Source organism: Aphidius gifuensis, linkage group LG6, assembly GCF_014905175.1.
Source record: "Aphidius gifuensis isolate YNYX2018 linkage group LG6, ASM1490517v1, whole genome shotgun sequence".
Taxonomy (NCBI): Eukaryota; Metazoa; Arthropoda; class Insecta; order Hymenoptera; family Braconidae; genus Aphidius; species Aphidius gifuensis.
In genome coordinates, this window is record NC_057793.1 from 8,857,737 (window position 1) to 8,870,904 (window position 13,168).

At 22.6% G+C, this 13,168-nt stretch overlaps 1 protein-coding gene across 1 annotated transcript in view; it reads right to left on the reverse strand.

The window, feature by feature from the left end:
* LOC122859357 overlaps positions 1-11,918 on the reverse strand; it is a 44,202-nt gene extending 32,284 nt beyond the window's left edge. Inside the window, exon 1 of the mRNA XM_044162852.1 lies at positions 11,553-11,918. Coding sequence (XP_044018787.1) covers positions 11,553-11,637 — 85 coding nt within the window. The 5' untranslated portion in view covers positions 11,638-11,918. The remainder of the gene's footprint in view (positions 1-11,552) is intronic.
* Between the last annotated feature and the right edge of the window lie 1,250 nt (positions 11,919-13,168).

Here is a 13,168-nt window from a genome sequence, read left to right on the forward strand (position 1 = left end):
AATGAATTTTATATCTGTCATTTAATTTTACGTGTAAATATTTATTTTACAAAATAAAAAATAAATATACAAAACATATGTGAGTATAGTTTTTCAAGATAGAAAGGTAAAATTTATAAGAAGGAGTAGTTGAATAGAAGACAACTATCAATTTCATTTGAAATAGAGAAAACACAGTAATGACACTTGAATATTATAATTGTTAGATGATTGTTTTAAGAATAAACAGTCTCTTTTATTCGCTCGAGTAACTATTTTTATATTTAAAATTTCATTTATTTATTTTTTTTACCTTTATTTTGATGGGCTAGAAATATTTATTCAATAATGCTTTTTATTTTGCGACAAGCTTTCTAACTTGAATTTCATGTTAAGTAAATAAATAAAATTTTTTTGTTAATTATATTTTATTTGACAAGTAATTTAATCATTATTATTAAAGATTCACATCAATTTAATTAACTTCAACTAATGAATGTAAAATGTTAACAATGCTCATGAAAATTTACTTGACTATTTATTTTTTAAATAAAAAATTAAAACTCTAATAATTATCTCAACATACAAATTACTCTGGGATAATAGTTTTTAGCTTTATGTATATAGCAAAATCATCAAAAACCTGTACTAATAATTTATATAAAATCTATAAAATTAAATGATTAAAATCATCTAATATTATATGAACAAGATTAATTTAATTACTCTGAACATCTGCAACTATTTCATCGCTATCGTAAATCAATCAATAAACCTTTTTTTATTTTCAAACACATTAATTAATTTATGGAAATCACTAATCATCGGTATATTAACTTGTTACATTAATTTACAAATTATAGTTATAATAATTCATGAAGAAATTTTAATTTAATCTATATTGATTGAACATTTTAGATATTTGATCATTTAATTTTTAGTTTTTATAATAAAAAATGAGTTTTTTAAACCCAAATTTTTAAACCAGTTTTTCCACTTTACTTGAAAAATGGTTTTTAAATTAGAAATGACCCTGTCTTTCTGCATATTTTCCCTTAAAAATGATTGTAAATTTATTTTTTTATATTTTTTATTTATTTTGAATAAAATACTTGTTTTAAAAAAGAAAAAAAAAAAGACAATTTTGTATTTTTCCGAAAGTTCATTCTCGTAAAATAAAATAAAAAATATATTTTTTATCAAAGTATATATAAATGTAAAAAAACAATTTATTTTTTAAATATATTTTATTTTATTTTGTTATTTTATTTATATAAATAAAATAATAAAAAATTTAATATTGTTATCTTAATTTTTATATCGAACGCGTTGTTATTTATGTTCAACACCTATGTATCAATTTTTAAAATTAACATAAATTTTTTTTCAATTTTACGCCAATATCTAATGCTCACGTTCACGGGGGCAAAAAAATTAAACATTATAATGCCACATTAACGTGTAATTTATCATTGGTTATCGCTTACAAAACGATATGCGATAATATCAACATGCTATACATTTATCTTTTTTTTTTTTATAAATTATAACTAATAATATTAAATATTAGAAAAGGCCAACTTTGTGGGTACACTAAAGTACAGAAAATAAATTGAAAAATAAATAAAATATGGATATCAAATTTACAACACAATTTTATTAATTGTAACGTTAATCAATCTTAAAATTATTAAAAATTTATGATGTTGATTTAGAAAAATTTTAATTTCTAGTTGCGTTTTTCGTGGAAAAATGGCAATGGCATAATGAATAATTTTAATTTAAGTTGAACTTTTTTTTAAATTAATAATAAAGTACAATTATTTTCTCAAGATCATCTAGTGAGCTGATGGTTGAGTCGGGCAGAGCCCTGCCTACGGTGCTAGAGTCCTGAGTTCAAATCCATTTTTACACTATTTGGATTGCGTTCGTACTGTTTAGGGCAAATATAATCTAGCATAGACCATGTGAACTACGCACTTGGTCTACGCCAGGAAATATTGGCCTTAAACACCTCCTTTTATTTTTTTTGGAAAAACAAATAATGTAACGTTGTATTTTTTTTACTTTCATAGAATATTGTTTTTTAATCGATATCATTGTTTAATTATTAAGACCGGAATATTGTTAATAACTACAAAAAAATACCCAAAATATCTCTAACAAAAAAATTCATATTGATCAACAATATTTTCACTCAAATAACAGAAAATTTTTTAGTAAATCAAAAAAATCAAATCTATATTTTAGTTGTAAAATATCTAATTATCATATACCTACATGTTTCAATGAAATATCATTCGATTTCAGCATAAATATGATATATAATTTTTTTTCAAATCAATAATTAAGTTTATAATTTTTTTCCAAGTTTATCGAGAGAGCTGATGGTTAAGTCGGCAAGAGCCGTGCCTACAGTGCTTGTCGTCTCGAGTTCAAGCCCGACATTTTAAAACGATCAACAATCCGTATTTAATAGTGATGCACTTATTCCATTGCGTTCGTACTGTTAAGGGCAAATATAATCTAGCATAGACCATGTGAACTACGCACTTGGTCTACGCCAGGAAATATTGGCCTTAAACGCCTCTTTTTTTTTTGGAAAAAAAAATAAAAATAATGTAACGTTAATCCCATTTTTTTTACTCTTGTAGAATATTGTTTTTAACTCGATATCATTGTTTAATTATTAAGACCAGGATATTGTTAATAACTACAAAAAAATACCCAAAATATCGCTAATAAAAAAATTCATATTAAAAAAAATATTTCTCATCATTTTAACGTTCTTAATATTCACAATAATCAAACAGCTCCTTAAAAATCACGATAGTACTCACTCATGTTGTCTTTTTTTTCGTAGAAAATTGTAATTATCATTAATTTTTTGATTATTTTTTATTAAGGTTTATTCATTATCGATAATTTTCATAAAACATCAACAATATTTTCACTCAAATAACAGACAATTTTTTAGTAAATCAAAAATTTTAAAATAAAAAAAAAATCAAATTTATATTTCAGTTTTAAAATATCTAATTATTGATTAAATAATCTTTGAATCAAAATACATGCTTCAATGAAATATCATTCGATTTCAGCATAAGTTTGATATATAATTTTTTTTCAAATCAATAATCAAGTTTATAATTTTTTTTCCAAGTTTATCGAGAAAGCTGATGGTTAAGTCGGCAAGAGCCGTGCCTACAGTGCTTGTGGTCTCGAGTTCAAGTCCCTCGTATGAAAATAAAGCGGTATATTCTGTTTGGGGCAAATATAATCTAGCATAGACCATGTGAACTACGCACTTGGTCTACGCCAGGAAATATCTGCCTCAAACATCTCATTTTATTTTTTTTGAAAAAACAAATAATGTAACGTTGTATTTTTTTTACTTTCATAGAATATTGTTTTTAAATCGATATCATTGTTTAATTATTAAGACCGGGATATTGTTAATAACTACAAAAAAATACCCAAAATATCTCTAACAAAAAAATTCATATTGATCAACAATATTTTCACTCAAATAACAGACAATTTTTTAGTAAATCAAAAAAATCAAATTTATATTTTAGTTGTAAAATATCTAATTATCATATACATGTTTCAATGAAATATCATTCGATTTCAGCATAAATATGATATATAATTTTTTTTCAAATCAATAATTAAGTTTATAATTTTTTTCCAAGTTTATCGAGAGAGCTGATGGTTAAGTCGGCAAGAGCCGTGCCTACAGTGCTTGTCGTCTCGAGTTCAAGCCCGACATATCCAAATGATTGAGAATCCATATTTAATATAATTATTACACTATTGGATTGCGTTCGTACTGTTTAGGGCAAATATAATCTAGCATAGACCATGTGAACTACGCACTTGGTCTACGCCAGGAAATATTGGCCTTAAACACCTCCTTTTTTTTGGAAAAAAAAAATAAAAATAATGTAACGTTAATCCCATTTTTTTTACTCTTGTAGAATATTGTTTTTAAATCGATATCATTGTTTAATTATTAAGACCAGGATATTGTTAATAACTACAAAAAAATACCCAAAATATCGCTAATAAAAAAATTCATATTAAAAAAAATATTTCTTATCATTCAAATGAGAACTACTGGGCCTACTTTGCATGCCTGTTTCTTAATAATTAATCACTCATGTTGTCTTTTTTCTCGTAGAAAATTGTAATTATCATTGATTTTTTAATTATTTTTTATTAAGGTTTACTCATTATCGATAATTTTCATAAAACATCAACAATATTTTTTCACTTAAATAACAGACAATTTTTTAGTAAATCAAATTTAAAAATAAAAAAAATCCAATTTATATTTTAGCTGTAAAATATCTAATTATCGATTAAATAATCTTTAAATTAAAATACATGCTTCAATGAAATACTATTCGATTTTAGCATAAATTTGATATATATTTAAAAATCATAATAAAGATAAAAATATTGGCAACTTGTGATTGAAGATAGTTTAAATTAACTTTCACTTAAAACTATAAAAAAAAAAAATTTTTTTTCAAATAAATAAATAATAAATATTGATGTAACAATGATACATTGAAACGTGTTTATCGATGATATAGCAAAAAATAAAAAATGAAAAATATCTTCTACTATTTGCTCGTGATATTCTTCAATCGAAACGTGACCAAGAATCTTATCCTCTAGCAACCATCGACCTATACCGTGCGCTTCATTTTACTGATCAAACCGTCATCATTGTTCTGACAATTTTTAAAAATTTCACTTTTTATTTAACAATAAATATCAATATAATTTCTCAATTCGACTTTTAAAATGTGAGAAAAAAAAAATTAAATTTGAAATTTTTTGATATATAAAAATTAATGGAATTTATATATAGTTAAAGATTTATTGATTTTCTTCGAAGCTATTGATCGTATCGATTTCTTGGACAAGTTGTTTTTCTTTTTTTTCTTTTTTTTTTGTGGTTCAAAATCACATGGTACATGAGATGACAAAAACCGGATTGAAATTGGCAAAAGAAAAAATAAAGTAAAAAATTCAAAACAACAAAAAAAAACATTGAGGTATTTGACCGATAATTATTTTCGGGTCAACAATTTATTTAAATATTCAGAAATATTGTCAAAGCTTTAAAAAAAAATATACTACATGCAGAAAAAAAATTTATTAAACAATTTATATTCATCGAGAAAAAAATAAATGACTGCAATTGTCTGTATAAATTTTAACTAATTTGTTTTGTTTTTTTGTTTATGAAAAAAATCATTATTGGTGAAAATTAAATGAAGGCACGTGGGAGTCAATGAGTGAAATTTTTAAGATACTTTCTCGAATAATTTTATGATCTTTGTTTGCCGGGGGTTATACCTGATGCAGGCATGACCACCAACCTCAAGGCTAACAGCATCAACACCATCTATTTATAGAAAATATATATATAAATTTAAAAAATGCATAATTATTTATTTTTCCATGAATGTAATTTGTTTTTACATTCACACATGATTACTAAAAATTAAAGAAATCTTTTCGTTTAAAAAAATAATTTACAGCTCAATTTTTTTATGTTTCTAGTTGCAATTTAATTGCAATTTCGAAAAACAAAATTAGAGAGACAATTGTCATCACCAGAGCTTTCAGAAAATTACAACTGACACGAAATTAAATTCACAATAAAAAGTTGAACATCTTTTAAATGCCAAAATAAGTTTACAATTTTTTTTTTTAATTATTCTAAATAATAATTTATCCATTAAACAAAAAAAAAACTAGGGAAACAAATAAAACTCAATGAATTCTTTAACTTGAAATATAAAAAATAAAAATAATTTCCGTATATATCTGTCTAATATAAATCAATCATTAAAACAGTGAATTATTTTTTATGTAAATACCTAGCAATTGCTTTCGAATTTTATGAGATTAACTGCAGTACTCTCACTTTAATTGTTTTTAAAAAATTCATACAATTAATAATAACAAATTCGACAAAACAATGCTTAACATTTTTTTTTTTATTATTTTAAAATTTATTTAAACAAATACAACTACATTATTTATGGGTTTTATTATTTATTCATATACATCACATTAAATAATTATAAAAAAAAAAAAAAAATGATTAAAGGAAATCAATGTTTAAAATTTGATTAAGTAAAAGTGAAATAAATCAATTGTTCGATCACGCAGTAAATAAAATTACCGATTTCTGCAACGGATCGATGAATTTGTTGGTCCATATTACACGAGTATCTGAATAATATTATATTTTTTTTTTCAATTTTTTTTCAACAACAACGGTTCAATAAACGTAATTATTTTTTTTATTAAACAAAATCAACTTGTTTACGGTAGTCAAAGTGAACATATATATATTTTATCATTAAAAAATAAATAATTTCTATATTGGTTAATCTTTTCTACTATAATTCTGACTCCAACAAAAATAAATTTAGGTCAACTTTTTATCAATACAAAAATCAATAACATATAATTCCCATTATACATATTAAACATTAATCAAATTTTAAAACATAAAAAATTCATGTTTAGATAAAAAAAAATTATATATTGTTTTTTAATTTTCATATTTTTAAATTTTTTTTTTTTTTATTAAATTAACTATAAACGTCACTATTAATTAAATAGGCATAAATCTTTAACAATTTTTCAAACAAAAAATAATATAAAAACTTGCAAAAATTTAAAAGGTTTTAGCTTTCTATGTAATTATATTCCCACACACGTATACATTTTTTTTTTTTTCCTCCAATCGATCACGAAATATCTGTCAAGAATAAGTTGAAAAAAAAAAAAAATTAAGTTAATGAAAGTGGAAAATTATAAATCAAAAAAGAAAAAAAAAAATTGGGTATTTTTATTATCAAACAAAAGAAAAAATATTATTTCTAAAAATCTTGTAGCTTTTATATTAATTAAATATTTGAAAAATTTATATTTTATTATTTAAATAAATGAAAATAAAATTTTACGAGTTATTTGTTTATGATTGATAGACACTTTAATGAGCCAAGTTAAAATGTGTAGGTGGAGTAATAATAATTCAATATATTTTACTAATAAATACATAATGAAATACCTTGAAGTATATAAAGTGTAAAATCACTTGAATTTTTTGCATTAAATATATTTGTAAAACAGTTATCAATAATCCATGTTGTTATGATTCTTTCCTCATACCTCTCAATCGTTTCTGACTAGAGTATTTAATGTAACTATGTATACACGTGACATAGCTTGAGGCGTTTATGTTGTCCTAGTCACGTGCACAACAAACAGTGCAAATATTTTATATAAATAATAAAAAAGAAATATTGTAAATAAAAATAAAAAATATGCATAACAAGCAGTGTATTAGTATACGGCTAAATGAACATGGTGGGTTGAATGTAAGTTATGTTTATAAAAATTTCAAAGGTGCATTAGTAATTCAAGAAGCTGACAAGGTGTCATTGACAAATGGACCGGATATACACTAACAAAATAAACATTTTTTTAATTGCCTTTTATTGTTCTTTATAAGTCTACCGAAAATTAAAAATCTATCATAACCAAAGTAATTTTCAATACACTTCGTGTTAGGACCAAAGGAAGCGTATTCTAAATCTCTTTTAATTTGTATATTTTCGATTTTTCTCAAATAATATTAAAGTTGCCAGTGCCAAAATGTTAAAAACCTTTTTTTCTTTTTTTTTTTTAAATATTAAATAACTTTTTATCTGTAAGCGTGATCGATTTGCACCGACTAATTAAAAGTTTCCTTTTATTTTGATCTTTAAATCGCCGCTATTTTGAAAATGATATCTTTAAAACTCACGGAGTTATTAGAATTCTAATAGAAAAATTTGATGTGGCTGTTTTTTTCCCGATTTACATTGGAACCCAACAAAATCATGTTTTGTGGAGATTCGACGCGCAGTGTTGGCAGCCCTGCTCATTCACACAGATGAACAAATGTTTATGATAAAATTTCGTAGTATTGTGACTAAACAATATGACATTTTATTTGAAAAAAAAAAAAATTACACTAACTAATAATTGCACATAACCCACCGGAGTATTGAAAATTTTTTAATTTTCGTTATATATGATTTTTTAATTGCTTTTTATTGTTCTTTATAAATCAAAGTAGAAAAAAAATATATAAATTATTTAATTGAATTATAAACTTAAAATAAACGAGGTATATTTTTGGATATAAATGTATTTTTAATTTGTCGAAATTCATCTTAACCAAACAGCAATATCTCTGACCTATAATTTGGGCTACAAACCAACTTTCTTAATAAATAAATTAAATTAAAAAAAAAAATTATTGAATGATATATTATAATAATTAATTGTATTTTTAAAATTTTTTTATTAATAAAGTTTATAAAAAAATTTGTAAAATTAATTAAAGCTATTTTTATTGACAAAGTAAAGTCGTTGATACAATTAGGACATAAAAAAAAAATTCATGTTATGAGCTAAGAGTCATGATCGAAGAAAGAACGATTATTGCTTGAGGCAATCATGAACAGGGCGAAAATACACATGCAATAAAATATACAAACAAACTAATAGAAGTAATTGGCATGTTAGAATGCATGCAGGTTATATTGGGTGTAAAAAGTTTTGAAAAAAAAAAAGGTGGAGCCACCCTAAAAGGCAGAATAAATCAATTTATGATATCGAAAATTTTAAAATTATATATAGACAAAAAATTTAATATATAGGCGAATTGTCTAACTACATATAAAGTAGTCCTCAGGGGGCTTTATACCAAAATAATTATCATAAATTTTTTTTTTTTCTACTATACTCCCTTGGCAAATTTTCTGTCATTAGAAAGTTGATATTTTACAAAAATATATAGAAAAAAAAAACCAAGATATTTCACAAATTCTTGTGTTTTTATTTTTAATAGTTTTATAAATTTTTTTTCGCGAAAAATATATAGTAATAATTGGCTGACAAGACTGATATCCTTTATCAAATTACTATCGAAAAAATAATCTTCAGATGTTACTGAATAAAATGGCATTTTTCTAACGAATGAAATCATGAAAACTAGATATTTTTATGGACAATAACAAGCTGAAAATTTATTGAATATAATTAATTTTGATTGATTGATTTATAATTAAATTATAAATCTAAAATAAACGATGTATAAATGTATTTTTAATTTGTCTAAATTCATCTTAACCAAACAGCAATATCTCTGGCCTATAATTGAGGCTTCAACCCAACTTTCTTAATTATAATTTACATGAAAAAAAAATGAATAATAATTACGGTGTAATTAAAAATAGATTAAATAATTATGTAGAAGAATTATAAAGCAACACTTGTTGGTGTTTGTATGCTGTTTGCTACACTGTATATATTTTTTTAGTTTAGTAATTTAAATAGTAATTTTTCAAGGCTAAAAAAAGGAGATTAATGTGAAAAAAGAAATTTTTAAATAACTATAATTACCTAGACAATAGTCTAAAAAATTTTTGTTTGAAAAAAACTAATAATTATCAAGTTTATGCGATAATGTATTTATAATAAAATATGTACGACAAAGTCACGTGAATCCAAAGAAACGAGACAAGATATTTCAAGGCGCAACATGAGTCATATATTAACAGGAGAAATATCATATAGATTAGTTGACTTTTACCAGTAGGTGGACTATACTTCTTCGTAATCCTTGATACTTGATATACAAGTGATCAGAAAGGAGTATTTTTTATATTTTTTTTTTTGAGCTATTGGAAGGGCAATCCTCATGGCACGTGCAACAGTCTCATGTAATGAAATCACGTGTAGCACGTGAATATAAAATAATAAAAAAAAAAAATTCATATTCACGTGAATTATCATTTTATTATTATTTCTCTTTCAACATTTACTCTCGTAGACTATATAAATGCATTGCCAAGACAAAACGCATTTATTTTTAAATTTTTTTTTACTATTAATATAGCAACACCCAAGCCCAGGATAGAAAATGCATTGCGAAAAAATTTTATCCCAGATTTTTATAAAGAAAAAAAAATTATTTTTATAAAATTATGTTAACAGTATTAACATTACAAAACTTTTCCTCTGCAAAACTTTGAATTATTTTGTTTTTTTTTTTTTTAGCAGCTCGGGACTTATCAGCAAATTATTCAAAAATTTATGTAAAAAAAAAAATAAATTAATGCAAATAATAATAGCAGAAGATGTGTTAATAATTATTAATTAAAATTTTTTTTTTTTTTTTGATAAATAATTATAAAAATAACAATAAAAAGAAAAATTTTGAAAATTAATTTTTTTATTTTTAAAAATGCTTTTAATTACAAAAGCTAAATAAATTAATTTCTAGCAAAAAATAAATAAATTAGAAAATAAAAAACATGTTAATGAATAAATTGAAAAAAAAAAAAAAAATTTATAATAATCGAGCTTCAAGATCACGGATGAGAAGCAACGACGCGAAACGTAAAATTTCTAATGCATGATATTTTGTGATTTTCTTGTAATTAGAAAAAAAAAAAATGAAAAAAAGTAAATAATAAAAATATATTTGATAATTCACACTAATTATTCTATACAGTATTGTAATAAAAAAAAAAATTAAAATAACAGTTTAGATAATACGACCTAATAATTCTGTGTGCCATCAAATAGATGAATTCTCACGAGACTAAGGAACTAATAATTCCATTTGAGGATAAATTGATAGCTTCATAAAGTCAGCACTTTGATGTGTCACTGAGCATTGCCGGCGGCATACTAAACTACTCAATGAAGTATAAAAAAAATAAAACATCATAGTGTCAAGTAAATATATTAAAAACAATTTAAAATGAGTAATTAAAATTTACACAGTGTAAATTTTTTTAGAGCTTTGAATTATTTCAATTAAATCAAACAGATGAAAAAATATATTAAAAATATATACGAATGAAGAATTATTGATAGTTTTATTATGATGAAAATAATATTGGACAGCAAGTCAATCGATGATTGATGATAACATGTGATTTATTGTTCTATCAACACGTTCATATTATACTGGCGCTTCAAGTGTCGTAAGGGTGCATACATATCAAATTAATTTTCTATATCAAATGCAGTCATTATTGTGCAATAAAATTACTTATACATGAGTAAATATTTTTATATTTTTATTATTCATTTTTCAATGATTTTTTATGCAGTCTTTAATCGTCCTAGTTTTTATCTAACAACGAAAAATAAATGAGCTCATTATATACAATTTTAAAAGTGAATTAATCAATTTTAAATATAATTTATATATTTATTATTGTCAAATAGATCCTTATAAATCTATTGATCTATTTTTTTTTTTTTTTTTCAACTGTATAATAATTTTTTCAATGAAAAAAACGAAAAAAAATTATAAATTTTTTATTACGTTTGAGTTCAATTGATCTAATATCAATTCTCTTGTAAAACGAATTTTAAAAAAATTTTAATTTTCAATATCACGGTCTATTTTATTGATCAATTTAATAATTAAAAAATATTATTTAAAAAATTTATCACTTAATTACACGCACCTGGCATAAGACGTTCCTGTGGATATCCCAAGACATTTTTCAAAACAGCAAAAACTGCCAATATTATGATAATATTTTTCTTCATATTATATTATATATTTTTTTCACTCTATAATTTTATTAATAAAAATTTTTTATTGTCACAATATTTAATATTTATTTAATTAGATTAAAAAATCACATGAAAAAATGAAAAATTATTAATGAATTTTTAAATAATAATTATGATATATATTTTTTTAAATAAAATAATAAATGAAAAATTAAAAAATAATGATAATAAAATAAACGAAAGTTAAGTGAATCCGACGAGTTTTGTGCGATATTGTCAGGAGTTGTGGTCGCTGACGTACTCGGCGGTAGTCTGGAGGGCAGCCAGACGCTTTCACCGGTTTTATACTCTCAGTACGAAAGCACCTCTTGATAAATTCAAGTGGGAGATATCTCAACGACATTGTATGTATATATATAAACAAAATAAAAAATAATAAAATCATACAAAACATCTCCACCAAGTGCATTGAAATTTTAAAAAAAATTTAAATATGTTATTGTCATTATTGTCAATCGAAATTTTTTCATAAAATTTTTCATAAATTTACAATTATTTATGATCAATGATCGAGATATTAATTATCATATTGCTTAATTTATATTTACAAGCTAGTAAATTAAAATTTGCATATGAAAAATAAAAAATTATATCGATAACATGTAATAGAAATTTTTTTTCTATATTTTTTTTTCTAATCGAAAATTTAAGGGTGTGTAAAATGCTAGATTGACATTAAACATATCTTATAAATAAAATACTCCGCAATGAATAAACATCAATTTAAATATCTATGGTACAATGTAAATTTGAAGAATTATATACATCATCATCTTGATGAAAAAAGTTGCTCAATTTATATGTTGAATATTTTCTACAAACACACTTGCCACATGCACAAATGAGCATATCAAAATTCAAAAATCAATATATGAAAGGGCTTGATTTATTATTTTCAACACTAAATTCAATTATACATAAACAAAAAAAGAAAGTCATTGTATTCACAAGATGTTGAAAGATGAAAATATCTGTATTAAAATTTTTTTTTTAAATGCTTATCATATATTGTATATATTTTCATTTAAATTTTATTGATAATAAAATATCTTCTACTCTATGCTTATATTTTTATGTTTACACTAATAAATATACAAAAAAAAAAAAAATTAGAAATATAAACTACCCACATATACATTAGAGATTTATAATCAATAATAAAATTTTATAAAAATTAAAAAATATATAATCAAACAATAAATAAATAAATGAACTTTAAATTATATTTAAAAAAATAATTATCATCGTTAAACAATAAGTAAATTTTTAAATTAAAAAAAAATTATTAAATAATGAAAAAATAAATTTAATTATCTATTGTTATTGTTAATAATAAAAGGTATTAAATAAAGAATTAAATTTCTTAATTTTGTAATTTAAAGGGGAAAATTAAATAACAATATTAACAGTTGAAAATTTTTATTTTTTTTATGTAATAGTAATATGAAAATCCAAATAAGAAAAATAAAAATTATTATCTGTGTGTGTGATATACGTCCTAGTT